The sequence below is a fragment of the Oryctolagus cuniculus genome, chromosome 15, assembly GCF_051225735.1.
Source record: "Oryctolagus cuniculus isolate XC-2025 breed Fujian yellow rabbit chromosome 15, ASM5122573v1, whole genome shotgun sequence".
Lineage (NCBI taxonomy): Eukaryota > Metazoa > Chordata > Mammalia > Lagomorpha > Leporidae > Oryctolagus > Oryctolagus cuniculus.
Genome location: NC_142881.1, coordinates 35,872,028 through 35,897,406, shown reverse-complemented (window position 1 = coordinate 35,897,406; position 25,379 = coordinate 35,872,028). Strand labels below are relative to the sequence as shown.

Here is a 25,379-nt window from a genome sequence, read left to right as displayed (position 1 = left end):
AGCCTTTTGAGTTCCGCAAACTCCATCATTATTCAGACAAAGCCATATGCAAAGTGGAAGTTCTTTCCTCCCTCTGGAGAAAAGTACATCCTTCTTTGATGGTCACTCTTCTCCACTGGGGTCTCACCCAGGGAGGTTCTCCACACAGGGACACCTTTTTGCACAAGTGTCCTGGCTTTCCATGCCTGAAATGCTCTTGTGGGCTTTTTAGTCAGACCAGAATGCCTTTAGGGCTGATTTTGAGGTCACTGAGTGCCACTTAAAGCAATTGCCACTCCATGATTCTGTTGTACAGCCTCCTTTCCATGTTGGAGCATTTGCTCCTCTTTAATTTTATTTACTATTAGTAGTTAACACTTGATCCTATTGACATGATCACTTTAAAACTTAAGATATTACCATTAGCATCTAGCCCAAGGGGATTTGCAATCTCATAATAAGTTTTAAACTGTACCCTTAGAAGTAAGTTCCTAAGATTGTATGCAGAGCTATACAGCTTTACAGTCTCTCTGTATGACCTGAGAAAATAAAAACAGACACAGCTCTTCACGAGCTTAATTATTCTTAAGCATTTTACATGGATACATTGTATTTGCTATAATTCCTTAATCCCATCTAGTCAAAGGGTCTCTCTTTAAGGGAGTCTCCCAAGGAGCAGATGTAGAACTACCAATAGTTAAATCACCTTGTAACCAGGGGAAACAGGAGGTAAATAGGGCTAAACTTTGGCCCCATTATATCTCTGATCTTCTACCTTAACCGATAGTCTGGCATCTTAGTGCTACTATGCCTATTATAGAGCTTAATGCATATATATCATACCAAGGAAATATAAACTACCCAGTCTGAGAAATGCCATTTCAGACTGTTAGAATCCCACTCTAGAGGTGAAAACAACAAACTGGAATAAGGGGGATCTGCTCTGAAGATGAAAAAAACAGATTAAAATAATGAAAATATGATTTAATCCCACTCCAGAGGTGAAAATAACAAACTAGAATAAGGGGGATCCATTCTTAAGGTGAAAATAACAAACTAAAATAATGAAAATATGATTTAAAATACATAGCTCTATTAACCAGGCATATAGCATGTGGTGGACCATGGGGGCTGCCATCTTGGGGCAGAAGTCTTGCCCTCCATGATGGGAAGTAGAGCGTCCATCCTGTTTGAAGCTCCTCCTCCCTGACACTAACACATTTCTAAGCAACCAGACCAGTTCTCCAACTTGCAATTAGCAATTGAAACTTGTACAATAAGGCCCGGGGCAAAGAGAAATGTTTTAGAACTTTTTTTTAGCTGCTGGTACTAGTTAAAAACTCAACCTTAGTAAAGCATGTAAATTGTCTTTGAAACACACTACAACCACTCTAGAATCCTTAGGAGTTTTTCCTCCATGTAAGTCTGTTTTATCTCTCTTTGCACTAACAACGACACCAAAAGTCCTTAAAACCAGAAACCATGAAAGAAACCCAGCCAGTGCCTTCCTTTTTGAAAGCTACCAGCAAAAGAAAAGAAAAGATGAAGAAAGAAAAAAATCTCGCTTTGCATAGCGAGCGAGCTGCTCTTCTCTCCCAGCATGGGGTGGCTCTGGCCACATGCCAAGTGGTCAACTACCACACTAGGCTCCTCTCCCCACACTGATATCAGCCTGCTTTGAGCCTGTTGTGGTGGCCATCTTAACTCTCAGAGCAGTGCACTGGCCTCCTGAGTGGGCTGCCAAGCGCTCATGCAGGGCAGGGCAGGCCATCCACACACACACACTTGCACCTCTGGCGAGCTGCAAGTTGGTGTGAATCTGTGTGCCGTCCACACACACACTCATGCTCCCGCCGAGCAGCTGCGGGCAGAACCAGCCTTGGATAGCTCGGTGCGAGTCTGGGCGCTGTCGGTGCATGTGCTCCCACTCCTGCCGAGCTGCTGTGGGCTGAAACGGCCTTGGGAAATTCAGTGCAGTGCGGCCTCCAGACTCTCATGCAGGGAGGGGCCAGCACGAGTTGCGATTGGAGGCGCAGCTCCCTGTGGGTGGCCCTGTGGTAGAACTGAGGCTGAGAGGCCAGATCCAGGGCGCCCACAGTGCCCAGATTTGGTGCTGAGCCTGGGGCCACCTTGTGCCATTCTACCCCTGCCTCACGACCATCACCAGGGTTGAAGAAAGTGACACGCCCCTTCCCTGCGAAGGCCATGCATGCATCCCCACCAGGGCAGGTGCTTTGGACCCCTGTGTTCCCATGGCTGGGTGCACAGGAAAGCACCAACTCAGATGGAGGAGGGAGAGGGAGCAGGTAGAGATAGGGTCAGAAGCCACAGGAAATCTGCTCCCACCATGCTGCCTAGTTTTAAAATTTCTGAAAATTCCACATGTTAAAAATTCCTTCTTAAAAATTCCACATATTAAATGTCCCTCCGTGATCACCATATAATATTGGAAATGACCCCCTAAAATATATATCAAAATGTGGCCCCTTAAAGTTCCCCAGAAGCGCCAACTGAGATGCCTGCCAACTTCAAAATCACCTTTAATTATATCTATGATGTGAATTCTGGATTTTAACATATGAAGTTTGTTGAGCTTTTGATTATAACAATTTTATTCAAATGTTGCTCACTGAAAAACAAAACAGAGAAACAAAAAGCCAAAAACAAACTTTCTTCTGCTTTCTTCAATGTAAAATGATGAAACTGGCCTAAATGATGGTCACATTAAAAAAAATTGATTGATAGTTACACAATGTTCTGTAAACGGTTATGTTGAGTAACAATCTACACCTGTACAAGGCTATAGACTTTGTTCATGTAAGCTCAATTGGTGATTATGAATGTTTCCTAGGGCAGGAATGTTTTTTTCTTTCCACATCAAAGAAATAAAAGGACTCCACTCATCAATGTAGCCTCTGTGTTTGCCCATGTCAATTAAATTTGAAAATTTCTAATTTTATTTTAATTTTAGGCAAACAAACCTGTCATAATTTGTGTCCATTTGCCCTAGTTTCTTTTCACGTTCCATGGATGGTTCCCTATCTACATTTGTTCCATCAAACACCTGAATTGTTTCACTTTCTTTTGTGTTCCTGTCTGTAGTTTTCACACATAGTTTCCTCAAGTATTGAATACTTATAAAAGTTTCCTACTTCCTTACTTAACTGTCTTTAAGTCTTCAGAATACATATAATTCTACATTAATAATGTGAGTTATTAGATTTTTTTTTGACAGGCAGAATGGACAGTGAGAGAGAGAGACAGAGAGAAATGTCTTCCTTTGCCGTTGGTTCACCCTCCAATGGCCGCCACGGCAGGTGCGCTGCGGCCAGCGCACTGTGTTGATCCCATGGCGGGAGCCAGGTGCTTTTCCTGGTCTCCCATGGGGTGCAGGGCCCAAGTACTGGGGCCATTCTCCACTGCACTCCCTGGCCACAGCAGAGAGCTGGCCTGGAAGAGGGGCAACCGGGACAGAATCCGGCGCCCCAACTGGGACTAGAACCCGGTGTGCTGGCGCCGCAAGCGGAGGATTAGCCTAGAGAGCCGTGGTGCCGGCCTATTAGATGTTTTAAAAGTGGCCTCTAAGTTTTTTTTTGTTTGCTTGTTTTTTTTTTAGATTTAAAGTATTTATCAGAGTAAAAGGCCTCCAACCAGAGCAGCATGGAGAGGGACTTCCAGAAGAATAAACCCAAAGGGGCAGGTGGCAATGGGCTTTTTAAGTACAATTTCTGAAGGAAAAAGAACTTGACAATCAGATTGGCATTCAGTTACCAGGCAGGGGCAAAAAACATCAAAAGACCTCATTTGCAATTCTCCATCCTGTCTGCCCTGCTAAGAGTGGGAGAGGTAACTTGTTTTCACAATAAGCTGTGAGCTCAGGAAGAGCTCCCTTGCTATTCTCATGGTAAATTTGGAGATTCCAAAGGAAGGAGGGCAGCCTGTTTGTTCTGGGAAGGAAGCAAATATTTTATACCCCAAATTCCATTGGGATCCCCTGACAACCTGTTAACCCATCTGACTTCTCATATTTGCACTCTCCTGAAGATTGAAACTCTAACATCTGTTAGGAGGGACTGGAAGACGATTCTGGCTGCTCCCTGCTGAAAAGGTGCTAGGACAGGGCTTCAGCAGAAGGTGGCTGCTCAGCAGGAGGTATCTTCTCCAGGGGAATGCAGTGCCAGCTTGCAGAAACTGCTTCCAGTGGAGGTTTCATGTGCATGGCCACCTAGAATTTTATTTATTTATTTATTTTTAAAGCCTGGATAAAACAAATCTAACAAGCAGTTTAACTCACAGGATCAAAAACTGAGGATAGAGGCCCTAAGAAAAGTATCTAAACCCTGAGCAAGTTTTTTCATTGAGAGGCAAGTACAAACTGGGAGGAAGGACTTGAAAATTACCAGGTGGGCTTTAAGGCCTTGTCAGTTTGAGGCTCAGACCTGTAAGATTTTACCCTCCAAAAATAGCATTGACCTAGGGTCAGAATCCAGAAGCAGTGATGCTTCCTTCTGGCAGTAGATGTTTTTGGAGAAGCCAGTAAATAAGTGAAAATGGAATGGAATGGAAAAAGAGTATTATTGTTCTAAGCACTTTGAAGATTTTGCTGATCAGTTAGTCTGTATGTAAATATTATTTTAGATCCTAAAATTACCTCTGCTTGTTAGTTCAAAGGCTAAAGTCTTGTATGGATGTTTTGATAGTATTTAAAAGTGTTTCCCATTCTTCAGGCTCACCCTGCGATCCCACCTTTATCCTGGGTGCTGCTCCCTGCAACGTGATCTGCTCTGTGATTTTCCAGAACCGTTTTGATTATAAAGATGAGACTTTTCTTAACTTGATGGGAAAATTCAATGAAAACTTCAGGATTTTGAATTCCCCGTGGCTACAGGTGAGACCAGGGTCCTCTGTTTCTGACAAAACATTTTTCCTCCTTTCGCTGATGAGCTCAGAATTGTACATTGTTGTGTAGTCTCTCCACTGTTCAAACACTCACTTCACAGCATGGTCCATAGAATTTTGTCTGAAAATTAATTCTTTCTCCTTTTTGTTTTCTTTTCATTTTTCCCAGTGGCTCCTTTTTCCCTTCTCTATGCTTTTCTTATATAGGCTGTAGTTACTTGTTTAGTGACTTTACTGTTTCTAAAAAGTACAAATGTTTGTTGCAAGGTGTCCAGCGTGTAACAAATCTTCCAGGCAGATGAATCAATTAATTCACAGGCTTTTATTGGGGTTCCGCTCCCGGGGGAGGTTCTCTGGTCCCAACAGAGCAACAGAGCGGGGGCTGGGGAAGTCGCGTGTCAGAGATTGGGAGAGCTCCTTTTATAGTTTCAGGGCATGGGGGTTAAAGGTAGAGGCGGGTCTGATCCTCATTGGTTGACCTCTAGGCACCCACAGGGACCTTGACAAGGATTTTTATTCCCCGCAAGTACAGGTAGGGACTTCTCCATTCCCGGAAGTATAGGCCTTCCTTCCATGTGGATCCCAGAGCTACCACCCCGACCTTTTGATGATAGGAAAGGGGGTGATGATGAGTCTCTCTGGCTACTTCCTGCTGACTGGGGACATCGTTTACAGGGGCCCTCGGGGGGTATCTTGGGGCTCTGCAGGGATAGGCATGTATGGAGGGAGAAGCATCTGGTTGACTGCCTGGTTGCTGAAGGCCTTGGTTCATTCCATTATCACCTGCTGTAAACACTTAAACAGACACTGTAGTATACAAGTCAGGGTGAGAATAACAACCGATGATCCTAAGAGTGGCATTAACCAGGTAATGAAAGGATTTCATAGAGGAGAGGAAACGAGGGGGGTGGTGTCTTTGGACCCTTGTGAGGATTGTTTGATGGATATGGTTTAAATCTGATCCCAGCCAAGACCGGGAGAAAGGCCACTCAACTTTTGCAGGTAGAGGGTTTTGTCTGTAGAGAAATTCTGAATAATCATACAACATTAAGTGGAGGAGAGGACCATCAATACACACAGATTGGGAGTAGAGCCACTGATTTTAGAGTAGAGGTTATGATTACAAAGGAATGAGACCCAAGTGGGCTAGACAGGGTCTAGAACAAAGGACAGAATCATTACTAGAGGACCCAAGAAAGGTGCTGTGTAAGCCACAACTAAGTTTGCTGACTGAGAGGCAAATAGAACCTGACAGAAGGGGCTTGATAATAATCTGGTGGGCTTTAGGCCTTGTAAGTTAAGAGGCCCAGACCTATCTCTTCATAGGGTACATCCTAAGGGAGGTGTGAACCTCCTTGGGGAAGGCACCCTGTTGACTTCCATTACCCAGCTGGTCTGGGAGGAGAGCTGGCCAGGTAAAGGCAGGTGGCATCTCTAACAGCAAATTTACAGTTCTGCCTATAATGTTGCTGACCCTACTTGGCCGTCCCCTCAGCTGTGGTGGTCACTTTGGAAGCTGGGCTGAGTGAAGGGCTTTTAAGCTTAGAGTCAATAAGACCTGTGGCTCTGACCTGAAGTCCTTTGACTCCAGGGCAGGTCCATTTCCAGTGATCCAACTCTCGGCTGGCAGAGCTGCCAGGGCTCTTCACAAGCTGATTGCTGCTGAAGCCCAGGCTTACCAGATCGATAGCCACTGCAGTGGACTGGCCTATTGGGTCTCCTTGAGGGCAGAACACTGTACAGAACATCCATTAATAGGCTACCACCCATCTTTACATTTCTGATGCCTGGCTTTCTCTTCCTCCTGGTTTTTGTTAAAGCAGACCAGAGGATGCAAGTCAAGGGGGTGCTCAAGTCCCATCTCTAATCTAAAAATCAAATCGTGCACCTTTGAGAGTCCTTCAGAATAGAATTAGTTTCCTACCTCAAAGAGAATAGAGAAATGAGAGAACAAGTTGGACTTAGAATAGAGAAATGGGGGTGCCAGTCCCAGATCACTTACTGACAATAGCAATATCAAATGAAAACTTAGAAAGCAGTTTCAATCATTAGATAACAAAAATAGCAGCTTCAATACTAGCTTTTTAAACTCTTTAACTGTTTTTTAATTTACCAATTGATTCGAATTACTTTCTGCTCTTAGCAACCTCAGCTAACCATACTTTGTCTCAGTTGGTATCTATAATACATTATTGGCTTCATCTGTTTACATCACCGTCCCAAAGTACTGAATAAAATAGAAATGGCTGGAAAAAGTCCATCAGAATCTGTAAGAGGACAGCTAAACACAGAACCAACAACACTTTAGTTTTATGAGCAGCAAATCTGATATATAAAACTGTGAATGACAAAAGACTTTAAGTTGCCACGTTTAAAATTATAAACTTATTATAAACTCAACAAGAGGCAATTGCTTACTTCACATAGCATTTTTGAAAGCATCTGTAGGATTTTACAGAACATTTAACTCTTTAGGTCTCTGTGGCTTTCTCATTAAGATCCAAGATTTCTTTCTTTCATAACCTGTGACTTCCACACACCCTCTTCAACTTACTTGAAACATTCCATCATTTCCATTCCAGTCTAGAGTAAACTAGCCATAAGGATGAAGTCAATCTTACAAACTTTGTCCTTTCTTTATTCAAATTAACTCTTTCCAAGCCAGTGCCGTGGCTCACTAGGCTAATCCTCTGCCTTGCGGAGCTGGCACACCAGGTTCTAGTCTCGGTCGGGGCACCAGATTCTGTCCTGGTTGCCCCTCTTCCAGGCCAGCTCTCTGCTGTGGCCAGGGAATGCAGTGGAGGATGGCCCAAGTGCTTGCCCCCTGTACCCCATGGGAGACCAGGATAAGTACCTGGCTCCTACCTTCGGATCAGTGCAGTGCGCTGGCCACAGCGCACTGGTCGTGGCGGCCATTGGAGGGTGAACCAATGGCAAAGGAAGACCTTTCTCTCTGTCTCTCTCTCTCAATGTCTGTCGCTCCCCCTCTTCGTGGAGGAACGACACAGGACCCTGCGCTGTTCTTTCGTCTGCTCGGCCCTCCCCGGGTTTGCTGCTGGTTCTTCCCGGGTTGGCTACTATCCCTTCCACCTCTGTGGAAGGGCAGTTCCCCCTGGCCACATTCCCCACTTCCGCAGGGGAGCGGCACACCGCCGGCCGGCTCTCTGGGGGCTGCACGGGTTCCCTTAGATGTTCCCCATAGATGTTCCTGGTGCATGCCGTCTCTCTCCTCCTTTATAGTCCTCCTCCGCCAATCCTAACTCGGCTGCCCACACGCCGAGTACGCTGCTCTCCAATCAGGAGCAAGTCCTACAGTTAATTGGTTGAACTGGAGGCAGCTGTGCGGAAGCTGTTTACTTCTCTCCCAGCGCCATATTGTGGGAGAGCAGATGCATAGAATAAGTCTTAATTCCAGTAACAGTCTAGTCCGGTTTGCTCCCCACAAATGTCCACTCTGCCTGTCAAAAAAAAAAAAAAAAACAAAACTCTTTCCTTTTAACCTTCCTTACCAAATGCACATTTCTATAACATTTTTAACACAAATTTAACATGCTGAATATACAAGAGTTTACAATAAATTAGCAGTTACACCTAAATGACTTAAGATGATGATATGATATATCTCTATTTGAATTCAATTAAAATTAAAATTGCATTCATCTAAAACAAGTACTAATTACCCATTGCTGTTTCATTGACTACTGATTACCCAGAAACCTGTTAAAAGAAATTACAAATTAAGTTCAGCAAGTTACAAAGCGATATTTTCTTTTTTTTTATTACTTCTTTTTTTCAGTTTTTTTTTATTTAGTAAATATAAATTTCCAAAGTACAGTTTATGGAATACAATGGCTTCCCCCCCAATAATTTCCCTCCCACTCGCACCCCTCCCATCTCCTGCTCCCTCTCCCATTCCATTCACATAAAGATTCATTTTCAATTCTCTTTATATACAGAAGATTGATTTAGTATATATTAAGTAAAGAGTTCATCAGTTTGCACCCACACAGAAACAAAAAGTGTAAAATACTGTTTCAGTACTAGTTATAGCATTACTTCACATTGGACAACACATTGAGGACAAATCCCACATGAGAAGTAAGTACACAGTGACTCCTGTTGTTGACTTAACAATTTGACACTCTTGTTTATGGCGTCAGTAATCTCCCTAGGCTCTAGTCATGAGTTGCCAAGGCTATGGAATCCTGTTGAATTCGCCAACTTTGATCTTATTCCCACAGGGTCATAGTCAAAGTGGAAGTTCTCTCCTCCCTTCAGAGAAAGGGACCTCCTTCTTTGATGACCTGTTCTTTCCACTGGGATCTCACTCACAGAGATCTTTCATTTAGGTCTTTTTTTTGCCAGTGTCTTGGCTTTCCATGCCAGAAATACTCTCATGGGCTCTTCAGCCAGATCCGAATGCCTTAAGGGCTGATTCTGAGGCCAGAGTGCTATTTAGGACATCTGCCATTCTATGAGTCTGCTGAGTATCCCGCTTCCCATGTTGGATCATTCTCTCCCTTTTTGATTCTATCAGTTAGTATTTGCAGACACTAGTCTTGTTTGTGTGATCCCTTTTACTCTTAGACCTATCAGTGTGATCAATTGTGAACTGAAGTTGATCACTTGGACTAGTGAGGTGGCATTGGTACATGCCACCTTGATGGGATTGAATTGGAATCCCCTGGCACGATTCTAACTCCACCATTTGGGGCAAGTCTGATTGAGTATGTCCCAAATTGTACATCTCCTCCCTCTCTTATTCCTACTCTTATATTTAACAGGGATCACTTTTCAGTTAAAATTTAAACACCTAAGTATAATTGTGTGTTAATTACAGAGTTCAACCAATAGTACTAGACCAAAACAAAGAAAAAATACTAAAATGGATAAAGTATTAAATTGTACCTCAACAGTCAGGACAAGAGCTGATCAAGTCACTGTTTCTCATAGTGTCCATTTCACTTCAACAGGTTTCCCCTTTGGTGCTCAGTTAGTTGTCGCCGATCAGGGAGAACATATGATATTTGTCCCTTTGGGACTGGCTTAATTCACTCAGCATAATATTTTTCAGATTCCTCCATCTTGTTGCAAATGACAGGATTTCATTATTTTTGACTGCTGTATAGTATTGTATAGAGTACATGTCCCATAATTTCTTTATCCAGTCTACTGTTGATGGGCATTTGGGTCAGTTCCAGGTCTTAGCTATTGTGAATTGAGCTGCAATAAACATTAATGTGCACACAGCTTTTTTGTTTTCCAATTTAATTTCCTTTGGGTAAATTCCAAGGAGTGGTATGGCTGGGTTGTATGGTAGGGTTATCTTCAGGTTTCTGAGGAATCTCCAGACTGACTTCCATAGTGGCTTAACCAGTTTGCATTCCCACCAACAGTGGGTTAGTGTCCCTTTTTCCCCACATCCTCTCCAGCATCTATTGTGGTAGATTTCTGAATGTGAGCCATTCTCACCGGGGTGAGGTGAAACCTCATTGTGGTTTTGATTTGCATTTCCCTGATTGCTAGTGATCTTGAACATTTTTTCATGTGTCTGTTGGCCATTTGGATTTCCTCTTTTGCAAAATGTCTATTGAGGTCCTTGGCCCATCTCTTAAGTGGGTTGTTTGTTTTGATGTTGTGGAGTTTCTTGATTTCTTTGTAGATTCTGGTTATCAACCCTTTATCAGTTGCATAGTTTGCAGATATATTTTCCCATTCTGTTGGTTGCCTCTTCACTTTCCTGACTGTTTCTTTTGCAGTACAGAAACTTCTCAATTTGATGCAATTCCAAATGTTAATTTTGGCTTTGACTACCTGTGCTTCTGGGTGTTTTCCAAGAAGTCTTTGCTGGTACCTATATCTTGCAGGGTTTCTCCAATGCTCTCTAAAAATTTGATGGTGTCAGGTCATAGATTTAAGTCTTTAATCCATGTTGAGTGAATTTTTGTGTAAGGTGAAAGGTAGGGGTCTTGCTTCATGATTCTGCACGTGGAAATCCAATTTTCCGAGCACCATTTATTGAATAGACTGTCCTTACTCCAGGGATTGGTTTTAGAGGAGGGGCGGTGGTGGTGGCAGTGGCTGGGAGAGTAGTCGCACCATGGGAGGGGTGGCCCAGCCCCCCTGTGCTGTGCCCGCGAGGGCATCGAGGGCCATGACACCGGTGTGCCCCCACAGGGGGAGCCCCCTCGCGGGGGACCCCCACTGGGGGGAGCGCCGGGAGGGGGGAGAGCATGGCAACACAGGTCTCACTCCCTTGGCCCTGTGATTTGGTGAGCTGCTGCTGTCAGGGCGGGGCTGTAACACCCGGGGAGGGGATCGCACCTGCCACTGCAGTGGTGGAAGGTGGCAAGATGTTCCCCCCCCGCCAGCTACCTCTCCACGGGGACCTTCCCAGCCATCAGGGAGCTGGTCGTGGCACACCGCTGTGGTGGAAATGCAGCTGTCACCGGTCAGGGGGCGGTCCCCCGCCAACACCACCCCAGGCCCCGCCGGCCCACCCCAACACCTGCAGGCCCACCCCCAATGAAGGGAGAAGACCAGCATGGGAGGGGGAGTGGGTGGAGTGGTTGGGAGGAATGGGGAGCGGGAAAGATCCTCGGAGACCACCAGCACAGCTGGACCACGCCGCTGGCTTGAATCCTCTGGGCAGGCTGGGCGGACCCCACCCGTTTACCTCTTAATGGTTTCACGTCCTCTTGAACTCTCTCTTCAAAGTTCTTTTCAACTTTCCCTACAGTACTTGTTGACTATCGGTCTCGTGCTGGTATTTAGCTTTAGATGGAGTTTACCACCCGCTTTGGGCTGCATTCCCAAGTAACCCGACTCCGGGAAGACCCGGGCCCAGTGTGCCGGGGGCAGCTACTGGCCTCACACCGTCCATGGGCTGGGCCTCGATCAGAAGGTGATATTTTCAAAGGTAGTGATCTTCCTAGATTCAAAGAGAAATTCCTTCAAACTCAGTGTCTTTTTACAGTTACAGTTTTCCTACGTGGGGCTTAGGCACTTGACCTAAAACCCAGCAGCCTGGGGGGGGGGCAGAAATTCTCAAGGTAATTAGGCCATGCCTGGATGGAGTAGAAGATTTAGGAGGCAGGCCAGGGGGCATTTTGAGTCCCACCCTCAAGATTGGCCAGATCCCATGCTCTCCCCGGTAGCCCGTATCTACTGAAATTCTGTCAAGGTGTCCCCTGTCCCGGACTTCAGCAGATGGATTAGAAGTCAGTCCTCTATGGGGCCAAGCCAGCGGTGGGACATCTCTGTCTGGACAGAGAGCTAGCCAGAGATCACAGAGACTGGGCCAACCCAGAGGAGGGAGGGAGAGCAAGGGAGGAGTTACTTACAGTTGGTTGACTGTGGTCTGTAGTCAGTCTGGGGCACCAGACAGGTTCAAGGAGTGAGGAGGCCTCAAACCCAGAAAGAGGAGGCGCCAACCTCAGCTCCCAGGTTTTGGCGCCAACTGCAAGGTGTCCAGTGCGTAACAAATCTTCCCAGGCAGACGAATCAATTAATTCACCGGCTTTTATTGGGGTTCTGCTCCCAGGCGAGGTTCCCTGGTCCCAACAGAGCAACAGAGCGGGGGCTGGGGAAGTCGCGTGTCAGAGATTGGGAGAACTCCTTTTATAGTTTCAGGGCATGGGGGTTAAAGGTAGAGGCGGGTCTGATCCTCATTGGTTGACCTTTAGGCACCCACAGGGACCTTGACAAGGATTTTTATTCCCCACAAGTACAGGTAGGGACTTCTCCATTCCCGGAAGTATAGGCCTTCCTTCCATGCAGATCCCAAAGCTACCATTTGTCTTGTGTGGTCTCTGAATTCTCTGCTCCCTTTGCTTGTGTTCAGCTGGTTTTGACAGAGATTACTCTTATGGTGAAAGTGAAAAAATGAGAAAGAGATGGAGACATATATACAATGAGAAAGAATGTGAGAGAGATAGAGATAGAGAGACAGAGACACACAGAGAGAGAAGGTAAAGGAAATAAAGAGAGAAAGAAAGGAAAAAAGAAAGAATGAGAAAAAGAGGAAAGAATGGAGCTGTGTTGGGGCATTCTTCATCTCATGCTTTAATTGTTAGTTAAACTGAACCCAGGTATCAGTCACAGGTGAAAGTTCAGGGTTTTCTCAAGTCTTTTTTTTTTTTAATTTAATTAATTTATTTGAAAAGCAGAGATATAGAGAGAGACAGAAACATCTTCCATCTGCTGGTTCACTCCTCAAATGCCTGCAATGGCTGGAGCTGGGCCAAGCCAAGGACAGGAGCCAGGAGCTTTTTCTGGGTGTCCCACATGGGTGCAGGGATCTAAGGACTTGGGCCATCTTCTGCTGCTACCCAACGCTCATTAGCTGAGAACTGGATCAGAAATGGAACAGCTAGGATTTGAACTGGTGCCATATGGGATGCCAGCGCTTAGGTGGAGGTTTAAACTTCTATGCCACAGCACCAGCTCCCATTTTTTTTAATAAAAAATTCATTTGCTTTCATTTTACTTGAATGGCAGAGAGAATGAGAGAGACAGAGACACCCAAAAACTGATTTTCTGTCCTCTGATTCACTCTTCAATTGCTCACAACAGCCAGACTTGTGCCAAGCTGAAGTAAGGATCATAAGACACAAAGAAGTTTTTCTGTGGGTGTCATGGACCCAAATACTTAAGGCTTCACCTATTGCCATGCAGGGCCTGCATTAGCAGGAAGCTGAAATTAGAAGTTGATCTGGGACATGAACAGAGGTACTACAATAAGGAATGTGAGTGTCCCATGTGACGTTTTAACCACTACACCCAGTGCCCACTCCTCCATGATTTTTTCTTTGAAAAGTGAAAAATTCCTTCATTTTTTATTCTTGACTGTATTCTCGCCATTTACAGGTCAATGCATTTGATATAATGAAAAAAATGACAAAGCTTCAACAGTTAAAAAACCTCAAGAATATACATCTAATTGATACCACATTGCATTAATCAACAGCTGAACTTTTGGCAAATTGTGGCTATGACAAGGTTTCCTATTTAAGCTGCAGTGACTTTTCTGACTGTGTGTCATTGTTCCTTCTGTGGCAGATTTTTTACTGTTGCTGATGCACCTGGGATGACTGTTTCAAACTAGCCTGCAACTTTCCCTATAACTTCTTGCACTCTCATGCTAAGAACTATAGCCCCTTTTTGCTGTTTTTTAGAACCTTCTACTACCTGATCCACCATTTCCACCACCAACTCCATAACCACCACCAAAGGGACTACCCAAGTTACTTCCTTCAAAACACCTTCTTTCATGGCTCTATAATTTATTGCTGCCATCCACTAAACTTCCAAAACCAATGTAGTTCCCACTACCATGATAGTAACCTCCAAAATATTCTTCCTTCATTGTAACCATCATATTTTCCTCTATCAGTTTCACCCCTTTGATTTCCATATCTTGTCCATCATAGTCTCCTCTGCTACTACAACCAGGACCACCAACATCATCTCCCAATCCATTGTATCCACCATAACCTTTTCTATAATATCCTCTGCTGTCATCACTTCCACCACAATTGCTTCCTCTTCCACCCAAATTTCTACCATGGCCAAAATTAGCCCTACCATCTCCAGAGTTTCCTCCATGACCCATAGAGTTGCCAGATCCCCCTCCATGGCCTCTTGATGATCCAATAGCAGACTTGATCTCTTGTTTTGTAAAGATCTTTTCCATCTCACAACTCTGCCAGCTAATAGCACAGTATTTCTGAATAACAATTTTATTAACTGTGTCAAGACCATTAAAAGTTACAAATGCAAATCATCTCTTTTCTCCAGTCTGCCTATTTTCACTAACTTCTATGGTTTTAATAGTTTCATACTTCTAAAAGTAGTCTCTCAAATTATGTTCTTCTGGGTGTTCTTTAATACCAGCAACAAAAATCTTCACTGTTAGGTGGGCACCAGGTTTTTATGAGCTCCTTTCTAGAAACAGCTGTCTTTGGTTCCATTCCATACCTATCAACCTTGTGTGGTTGAGCACACATTGCTGCATCTGCCTCTTGCACACAAGAGTAAGTCATGAAACCAAAGCCTCTGGAACATTTCATCTGGAGGTCTCTGAGTACCACACAATCTGGGAATGTTCCCCATTTCTCAAAACGTCTCCTTAATCTGTGGTTTCAAAGATCAGATCATTACCAGTTTCTCTGCTTCTTTGGAATCATGGACCTCCATATTCAGGTTGGATTTTCCTCACCCAACTCTAGTTTAACATATCCCTCAGTTCTTTTCTTAGTCTATGTCTGTCCAGGTTATGTTTGTAGTTTCATGAATTTCTCAGTATATGGGGGCACTTTTGAATGCCCTAATTGTCTATTTTCTCCCTAGCTCGTCTTCCCTGGATCTTAGTGCTCTATCGTGTATCTCAGTTGTAATATTTTGCTGCAGGTTGTCTATTTGCCTTACAAGGTTTTGAAGAAATGGTTGCTTCTTTTCCACCCTGAGTGAATTCTGAATTAGATGAAACAGTGACAAGTGTCTTGATCATCTTTAGGATGTTCTCAGACAGATTTAGATCAGAGGAACACCACCTCTTCTTCTGGAGCCATGGACCAGAATCTCATTAGGAACAAGGCTGCCCTTGCCAAGATCACTATCAATTCAAAGAGGGAGATAGGACAATGGCAAATATAAATGTCACAATGATTTTCTACCATTTTAAACTTATTTTTTTCTTACATTTAGCTTTCTATCATTGCTCTAAACCTTTGACTGTTGTCTAGAGTTCTGGTAATGTTGACTGAGACTGGTTTTGCTTGATTTCTCAAAATGTTTGTCAGGAAATCATACTTTTGAGCTATCTATTGTGACATTTTTGTCACATTGCAAAGTGAATATTTGACACTACAGTCTTGTCCATATTGTAGAGTAATGGAGTAGATACCTGGGAAATAGAGCTGATATCTTTATTTTATCGAGAACAGAATATAAATGTCTGGAAATGGAGCTGGAATTCAAGCCCTTGGCTGATGGTTTTTCCATCAAACCTGAAAGCCCAGTTTCCAGGTAATCCTTGGGTGATTGTCCAACAGCATGCCCAAGGTCCTAAATGAGGATCCTAGGTTCTTATTTAAAAGCTTTTGCCACCCACATGCTTATGTACAATTCACCTTAGAGAACTCTTCATTATATTCTTTGGCTGAGATATCCTAATTAGGAATGTCAAGGAGGTTGAATGTTTGGGGGCACAGGTGCCACTGGGAAGCTCAGAATGGGTAGGTTTGTTTGACAAAGCAGGATTAACTGACAAAATGTTTGGTTTGGGATAGATGCCAAGCCTTCCTTCCCTCTGTGTTCATCTACAGAATGTGAATGATCACAATTCATGCCAGTCTATATTTTGAGGTTGTAGGGAAGAGTTGAGGTATAAAAATGAGAACTGACATAAAATAATGAGAAATGAATGAGAAAAGAGATTATTGTCATCTTTGATCATGGGGCCAAGATTTTCTACCTTATACCTCTCTGTCAGCACTAAGGATTAATTTACCTAAACATTCAAATGCTGCTGCTTGAAGTAGAAGTATTTCCTTTACTATAGTTTTAAAACAGAGGTTTGTGTGTTGTGTTGTGTATATGTCATCAATAAAGGTGCTTAATTTAGTAATTTTTTTTAAGGTCTGCAATATTTTTCCAATTCTTATGGATTATCTCCCAGGGACTCACAAAACAATACTTAAAAATTTTGATTATGTAAGAAATTTTGTTTTGGAGAAAACAAAAGAACATCAAGAATCTCTGGACATTAACAACCCTCGAGACTTTATTGATTGTTTCCTGATCAAAATGAAACAGGTAAAATGTTATTTATTTGCATTCTGTGGATTATTGATAATTTCTGTATTTGTTGAGGCTATCCGAATGTTCAGATAAGAAATATGTGGCCAGCACTATAAGTACCTGCTGTGCTTATGGATCTTGACTAAGCATTGTAGAAAGTTAAAATGAATTGTTAAACAGCTAGAATATATGGGCTGTGTTTTAGATAATAATTATCTGAGGCCACACAGAATATACACACTTTAGTTAATATGGAAATCAAATAAGTTAAAAAATTTAAAAAAAATCAAACCATAAAGTGAATGTAATCATGTTAATATCCTACAGAATGTGGGAGAATGAGAATCAAGGTTTTAATCTAGCTAGGTTTCCTGCATGTCTTGAGGTTTCATTAAAAAAAGTTATTTGAACAGCTGGTGCTGTGGCATAGTAGGTTAAGCCTCCAACTGCAGTGCTGGCATACCATATGTTTTTTGGTTCTATTTCTGGCTGCTCCACTTCTGATCTAGCACCCTGCTAATGTGCCTGGGAAGATGGTCCAAGTGCTTGGACCACTGTGCCCACATGGGAGAGCCAGAAGAATATGCTACAGGTTTTAAACAGATTTTTAAGATAATTAAAAAACATTTACTAACATATGTATTGCAAAAATGTGATTGATTTAATAGAGGATCAAATTCTAAATTAAAACTACATTTTTTAAATAAGGTAACACATCAGATTTCAGCCTTAGTTACTTTTAAGCAGTGTTGAACTATTTTTCATGGACAGTTTATGAAAATATGTTTGTTAACAAACCCAACTAGTTTTTCTATAAAATTTTGGTTGCTGAGAGTACCAAAGTTTACATTTAGACACATTTATCTCATTTGCCTTTACCCAATTTACATTTAGCAGTTATACCTAAATGACTTAAGATGATGATATTGTATTATATCTCCATCTGAATTAAGGCCAAAATTTAATTCATATGGAATTCTACCCTTTTTATAAAACTCTAGCTATAAATCAATGACATTAAACCAGAGATTGCAAAATCTACTTTAGGGACTGTAACAAGTATTGATTACCCATTACTGTTTCATCAAGTACTGATTACCCATTGCTATATCATTGGAACCTGTTAAAACAAATTGCAAAATAAGTTCAGTAAGTTACAAAACAATATTTTTATTTATCTTATTTAAATTTTAAAAAGATTCATTTATTTATTTGAAAGTCAGAGTTACACAGAGAGAGGAAAGGCAGAGAGAGAGGGAGGTCTTCCATTTGCTAGTTCACTCCCCAGTTGGCCACAATGGCTGAAGCTGCACTGATCCGAAGTCAGGAGCCGGGAACTTCTTCCGGGTCTCCCATGTGGATGCAGGGGCCCATGGTCTTGGGCCATTTTCCACTGCTTTTCCAGGCCATAGCAGAGAGCTGGATTGGAAGTGAAGTAGCCAGGACTTGAGCCAGTGCCCTAATGGGAAGCCGGCACTTCAGGCCAGGGTGTTAACCTGCTGTGCCACAGCACCGTCCCCATGAAGCAATATTTTTAAAGGCAGTGATCTTCCTGGATTGGAAGAGAGAAATTTCTTCAAACTCAATGTCTAGTTACAGTTGCTTTTTTATCCTAAGAACAACTTAGACCAATGATGCCCTAGTCAACAGTCAGCCACTTGGGACTGTCTCTGAAACAAATGTTCAGGCAGCTGGCAGACAGTTCTCAAAGGTGACTGTGGGCCAGGGGTTGCTGTGCCAATGGCACTGGAGTGGAGGTCAAAAGACATGATATTCCTGTCTGGCTTGTTTGTGGTGAAACAAAAGAGCCATCAAAGGGTAGGATACCTAATTTGTTTTGCAGTAAACAGGGAACTCAGAAGGATGGGATCACCACTCCCTTGCTATTTTTAAGGTAAAATTGGTACAGGAGGGGGAGGGGCAAAGACTAGCTGGAGGACAAGGGCTGGAGGTTGAAAGCATAGAGACAACCATTCCCAAACTTGCCCTTGCTTCTCCGTGAGGATCACTGGTAAGACAGGAGGATTAGTCTAGGTTATAATTATTTTTATTTTTGTTGTAGAGATCTTTCACTTCTTTGGTTAAATTTATTCCTAAATAGTTATTTTTTTGTGGTGAGCATTTCTTTCTCTCTCTCTAATTCTGAATTAAAATAAAGAAATCTATTTTTAAAAAGATTGGTTGATTTATTTGAAAGGAAGTTTACAGAGAGGCAGAGGCAATGAGAGAGAGAGAGAGAGAGAGAGAGAGAGAGAGAGAGGTCACTCTTCCATCCACTGGTTCACTCCACAGATGGCTGGAACAGCTGCAGCTACGCCAATCTGAAGCCAGGAGCCAGGAAATTCCTCCAGGTCTCCCACATGGGTACAGGAGCCCAAGGTCTTGGGCCATCTTCTACTGCTTTCTCAGGCCATAGCGGAGAGCTGGATAGGAAGAGGAGCAGCTGGGACACGAACTGGTGCCCATATGGGATGCTGGCACTGCAGGTGGTGGCTTCACCCGCTATGCCACAGCACCTGCCCCAGCCATTTGCCACTTTAAAATGAGTCAATTTATTTTTATATCATTGAGTAGATTTCCTTATATATTTTGAATAATAGTTCCTAACCCAATGTATCATTCAAACTTCTCCCAGTGTGTGAATTGTTTCTGTTTTTGGTGATCACTAGGAGATAAAGATGTGCTTTGTCCTGTAGGTGCTACAAGATAGTAAAGATAGAAGATAGACTATGTAGTTGCAGCTGAACACATAGGGGTGTTGATGTATATTCCAGTTCCTTCTGTCCTACCAGTAGAGCTGAGATTGGGTGTTTGTCTTTCACCCTTTCCACTTTTCCAGGGAGAGGATTTGTAGTAAATATCTGCACTCGTGTTCTGACTGCTCCCTATGATCCTTGGGAGATAATTGCTGGATATGAATCCGTTTTATTTATATGTTTTTCTTTTCTGTGATCCAAGGAAAATCAGGAATGAAAAGATCCATAAACTTCTAGAAATGGGTAGCTGAGGATGCAGTGAGAACCAAAAAAATGTGGCACTCAAGTGCTTGGATGAGCCCTTACAGGATGAATGGGTACACCTGTAGATATCATTGGAGAACTTTGAGGAAGGAGGCTAGGGGAATGTCAAACTCTGCTCAGGATTCCCGAGGTTTGCTTTGTTGTTCTGTTAGCTTCATGACACAGGCTCACTAGAAACTCTTCTGTCAACAGTGATGTCACTGATGGTATATTCTAGCATAGGGAGAAATTTGGATCTTTATGTTTTATCCCCTGCCCTAATCCAGGAGGATGAAGCCGGTGGGAGTGTATGCATCCCTGTATAAAACTGCCACTTTTTTTGGGTGAGATCTGGAAACCCAGGAATACCGTTTCTCCAAGAGTTAGTGAGTTAAGAGTCAAACCATGGGAAAGCTTTGTGTTAGGGCATTGTGTGTTTCTTCCTCGGGAAGAAGCTCAATTTTGGGCTGGCGCCACGGCTCAATAGGCTAATCCTCTGCCTGTGGTGCTGGCACACCGTGTTCGTGTTCTAGTCCTGGTCGGGGCACTGGATTCTGTCCCGGTTGCCCCTCTTTCAGGCCAGCTCTCTGCTGTGGCCCAGGAGTGCAGTAGAGGATGGCCCAAGTCCTTGGGCCCTGCACCCCATGGGAGACCAGGAGAAGCACCTGGCTCCTTGCTTCGGATCAGTGCGGTGCGCCGGCCGCAGCGGCCATTGGAGGGTGAACCAAGGGCAAAGGAAGACCTTTCTCTCTCACTGTCCACTCTGCCTGTCAAAAAAAAAAAAAAAAAAAAAAAAAAAAAGCTCAGTTTTGGTGATTCCTTCTGGATTGTATGACACAGTGCATGGGGTGGGATTAATATCTGAGTTTACCATAGCTGTTTCCACCAGCTTGATGTGGATATTTTTCCAGTGGCCATATATGTTGGGTCTCTCGACTTACCTAGTTTTCTCTCATAGGGAATTAATTGGTGAGTTTGTTTATTTAGAGTATCCACAGATGGAGGGAGGCTGAGAAGCTTCTACCATGTTGGTATCCCATTCTAAAAATTGCAGTCTCTTGATTCTAGCTTATAGCATTTTTCTCCATGTGGTCTTAATTTTCCTATTTCATTGGATTAAGATTTTTGTCTGAAAACAAATAAATGAAAGTTCAATTAAAATATCTTCTAAAACAGTGTGTTTATCTGGCATTCAGGGAGTCTAATGTTGGTTAGTTCAGAACTTGCACCATAGACCTGAACTCATGGACTCAGGTGCCTGGCATTTTTTAAAAAAGATTTATTTATTTTGCTTGAAAGTTTGAATTACACAGAGAGAAGGAGAGGCAGAGAGAGAGAGAGAAAGGTCTTCCATCTGCTGAGAATGTAGCAATTGGCCGCAACAGCCAGAGCTGCGTTGATCCGAAGCCAAGAGCCAGGAGCTTCTTCCGGGTCTCCCATGTGGGTGTAGGGGCCCAAGGGCTCAGGCCATTTTCCTCTGCTTTCCAAGGCCATAGCAGAGAGCTGGATTGCACTCATATGGGATCCTGGCACTGCAGGTGGCAGCTTTACCTGCTACGCCACAGCACCAGCCCCTTGGCATTTTTTTTTTTGTCACTACACTTAGTCCATGTTCTTTCCCAGTGATGCTGAAATACTCATGTTCCTAAATGATATCTATACCATCTCCCCTGTCATATACTCATATCTGTTTTGATAAACAGGGATAAAAGAGGGTGTGACATCAGTATCTTGCTTCTAATGTTACTGATGAGAAACATTTCAGTTGGCCAACACAACTATAAAAGGGACTTGGAAGTGAAATTTTAAGGCAAGCGTGGGATAATCAGTTAATGAAAAGAAAAGATTGGGTGAATTAATCTACATTCTGTGCCATACATATTATTGTTATAGTATTTTTGAAAAAAAAAAACTTTTAATCTTAGAATAGTTTTAAATTTACAAAACAAAAACTGTGAAGTAGTATAAGGGTTCTCATTACTTCATGGTCAGGTTTCCCTGTTGTGAACATCTTATATTACTATGATATATTTGCCACAATCTTTAAACCACACCAAATTTTTCCTACTATTAACATCTCCCATGTTAGCATGAAATACTTGTTATCATTGATGGACCACACCAAGCTTCCTTTACTTTTTTTTAGAAAAAAGATTTATTTATATTTGAAAGAGAATTACAGAGAGAGGAGAAGAGAGAGAGAGAGAGAGGCCAGAGAGAGAGAGAGAGAGAGGAGAAAGAGGAGAGAGGGAGAGAGATCTTCCTTCTACTGGCTCATTCCCCAATTATTCTGCAATTACCAGGGCTGGGGCAGGCCAATGCAAGGAGCCAGGGGCTTCATACAGGTCTCCCACAAGAATGCAGGGGTCCAAGTTCTTGGGCTGTCCTCTGCTGCTTTCCCAGGTGCATTAGTATGGAGCTGGATTGGAAGTAGAGTATCCAGGATATTAACTGCTATCTATATGGGATGCCAGTATCTCAGGCAGCAGCTTTTACACACTATGCCACAATACTGGAGTATCCCTTACTTTTTTTTTTTTTTATTTGACAGGTAGAGTTATGGACAGTGAGCGAGACAGAGAGAAAGGCCTCCCATTGGTTCACCCCTGAAATGGCTGCTACAGCTGGTACTGCATTGATCTGAAGCCAGGAGCCAGGTGCCTCTTCCTGGTCTCCCATGTGGGTGCAGGGCCCAAGCACCCAGGCCATTCTCCACTGCCCTCCCAGGCCACAGCAGAGAGCTGGACTGGAAGAGGAGCTACCAGGATTAGAACCCCGCACCCATATGGGATGCTGGCGCCGCAGGTAGAAGATTAACCAAATGAGCCATGGCGCTGCCCTTACCTTACTTTTTTCAAATCAAAACTCCTCTATTTGTCTTGCCTCTTCCCATACTTTTTTTTGGTTCACATTGAGTTTTTTTGGTTTTGTTTTGTTTTTAGCTTCCATATATGAGTGACGACATGCAATGTTTTTCTCTGTATGTCTAACTTGTTTGACTCACCATGATGTGCTCTAGTTCCATGCAGTTGAGATAGTTTTAATACTGCCCTTTCCACTTTGTAAATTTGGTAGTCTTTACGGAAACCTGAGTTCTTTTAGATTGACTGTGATGAAATATGCTGGCAAAATATCAAATAATCAAATAATTCCTAGGAAAAGCACAACCAACAGTCTGAATTTACCATTGAAAACCTGATGGCCACAGTGACTGATGTGTTTGCTGCTGGAACAGAGACCACAAGCACCACCCTGAGGTATGGACTCCTGCTCCTGATGAAGCACCCAGAGGTCACAGGTAAGTTCATGATGAATGCACAAGGCTGATATCAGCAGGTGTAGGGAAGCCAGTGCTGGTGCCCTCCCTCTTGTTTCTCTTAGAGAAGCTTCATCATTGAAATTCTGTGCTACCAGCTGTAATTTGTACAACTGTGATCAATGGATAACAATGAGAGAGATGTGCACAATAGGGGATAGTGACTGAGAGCAGTGAGGATCGTGTGAGCAGTAGTAAAATTCATAACTCTGGGCTGGTGACGTCATATCTAGATAAGGTGTCTGGGCTCCATGGGAAGGGGTTTGCTGCAGGCACAGACATCATGAACTGACCTGGGACTATCTGCTTGTTTTTTCCTGAAGAACGGAACACTTTGAATTGTAGATTTTTTTCACAGATCTCTCATTATTCTGAAAATGTATTCTTACGCTGGGGCAAGCAAACCTATGACTGAAAGTTTATTTATTGAAATATAGAAGATATGCCAGAAATTTGAGGAGATGACCTGAGAAAATTTCCACACTCTGGGAATTATATTCAAAGATTAAGTTTATAAGAAAATTGTACACAATTTGGCAGAAGTTGTGCCTAAGGGATTCATGAATCCAGGAATCTGAGTCCAGGAAAGCATTTGCCTATATTTTTATCTTTTGCAAACCATTTTTAAAATATTTATTTTATTTACCTTTAAGCAGGTTAACTACTCAGATTATGTTTTTCTGGTTTGGAACTCCATTGAAATGATGATAAATTAATTGCAGATGAGAATTCTTCCTGTTAAAGTACTTTACTGTACATCTGAAGCACACAGAGCAGATGGAGGGGTGATACCCAGTTCTCTAGAGAGCCTGAAGCTCCAGCCTAAGTGCCATAAAAAGATTCATCCTGAATGAGCAGGCAGTCTGTGCCCCCACACTTCCCCCCGCCCAACCCTTGGGAAGAAGAGAGTCCCAGAAGGTATAGAGAGGTAAAGCAGAAAACAGGAGGCTCTCCCTGTCCTGGTTCCATCCTCATCTCAATTTATCTGAGAGCTGTTGTCTCCCACGGGGAAGGAAGTTGTGTTCTCCAGAGAAACTGAACCTAAGAGGCCCAGCATAGGGACATCAGTCAGAGCCAGGGAAGGAGGGAGGTGCAGGGCAGACAAAGTCCCCTGGAACGTGGATGCCCTCAGCCACTTTGTGCGTCTTGTCCCTGTAACCCAGCAGCCCTGTGTAAACAGTAGAGAAGGAGTAGCACCAGCGAAAAGACATCCATTTATTGCCATCGAGATAGAAAGTTCTCGCCAAATGCCCATAAACTGAATGAAATGAAAATATCCACCCCAGATGCAGGGCCATGGAATTTCAGAACACGAGGATTAAAAGGTAAATACTAAAGCCATTCAGAGGCAAATGAAGTCATATATTAAGACTGAGTATGAGAATGGCCTTAGATTCCTTGAATAGCTCTCACCTTGTGTATTGTTGTGTTTTGACACCTACAGATTGACAAATAATTCATTTTCAGACAGATACTAGAGGTTGTGTTCCATGCAAGTATTTGAAACCAAATGATAGAAAGTCTTGGGCACCAGAATCAGGAGAGCTCATAGGCAGGGTGAGGGATGGTGATGGACAGCAGACCTGGAAGCAATTCACAGTGGACCTGGGGACAATGTGGGTGTGAAGGGAGACACCAAGGACAAAACAGAAGTGATTGTTTATTTGTGGTTCTCAATAATTAGAGAAAATTAATATTAGACATTTGCAACACACATGAGCATTTGTAAGAATTCTAAATTAGCATCTGAAATTAGGAATTAAAATGATCACTTTATTTATATATATTTTTAGATTTATTTATTAATTTGAAAGGCAGAGTTACAGAGAGGCAGAGGCAAAGAGATATCTTCCACTTGTTGGTTTACTCCCTAAATGGCTGCAACAGCTGATACTGGGCTGCTCAACAGCCAGGAATCTGGAGTTTCTTCCAGGTTTCCCACATGGGTGCAGGAGCCCAAGGGCTTGGGCCATCCTCCACTGCCTTCCCAGGCCATAGCACAGAGCTGGATCAGAAGTGGAGCAGCTAAGACTTGAACCTGATGCCCGTATGGGATGCTGGCATTGTAGGCAGTGACCTTACCTGCTACATCACAGTGCAGGCCCCTAAAATATACACTTTAAGCATGAATGTACAAAAAGATGAAACATGATCATAATTGCCTTATCCATAACCAAATTATTGTAAATCATAATGTACATGTGTGTCTATAGGTGGGTATCTTTGTGTATTTTGTATGAGATGGTGATGGGGAGATTTGTCCTCATATCTTACAAGCAAGTTTCAGAATATTTTAAAATAGTTAAAATCAAGAATTAGAGTCATTATTTAAAAATGTGAATGCAATCCTCAGAAGTCTAAAAGTAGATACTGTATGATCCTGG

General features: G+C 43.0%; 1 protein-coding gene across 3 annotated transcripts in view; it reads left to right on the top strand.

The window, feature by feature from the left end:
• The window catches only part of CYP2C14 (minor cytochrome P450), an 80,178-nt gene that overhangs the window by 3,431 nt on the left and 51,368 nt on the right, over positions 1-25,379 (top strand). For all 3 annotated transcript variants that reach the window (XM_089313396.1, XM_089313397.1, NM_001171120.1), the window contains 3 exon segments: positions 4,707-4,867; positions 16,519-16,695; positions 22,836-22,977. In XM_089313396.1, the coding sequence (XP_089169522.1) occupies positions 4,707-4,867; positions 16,519-16,695; positions 22,836-22,977 (480 nt within the window).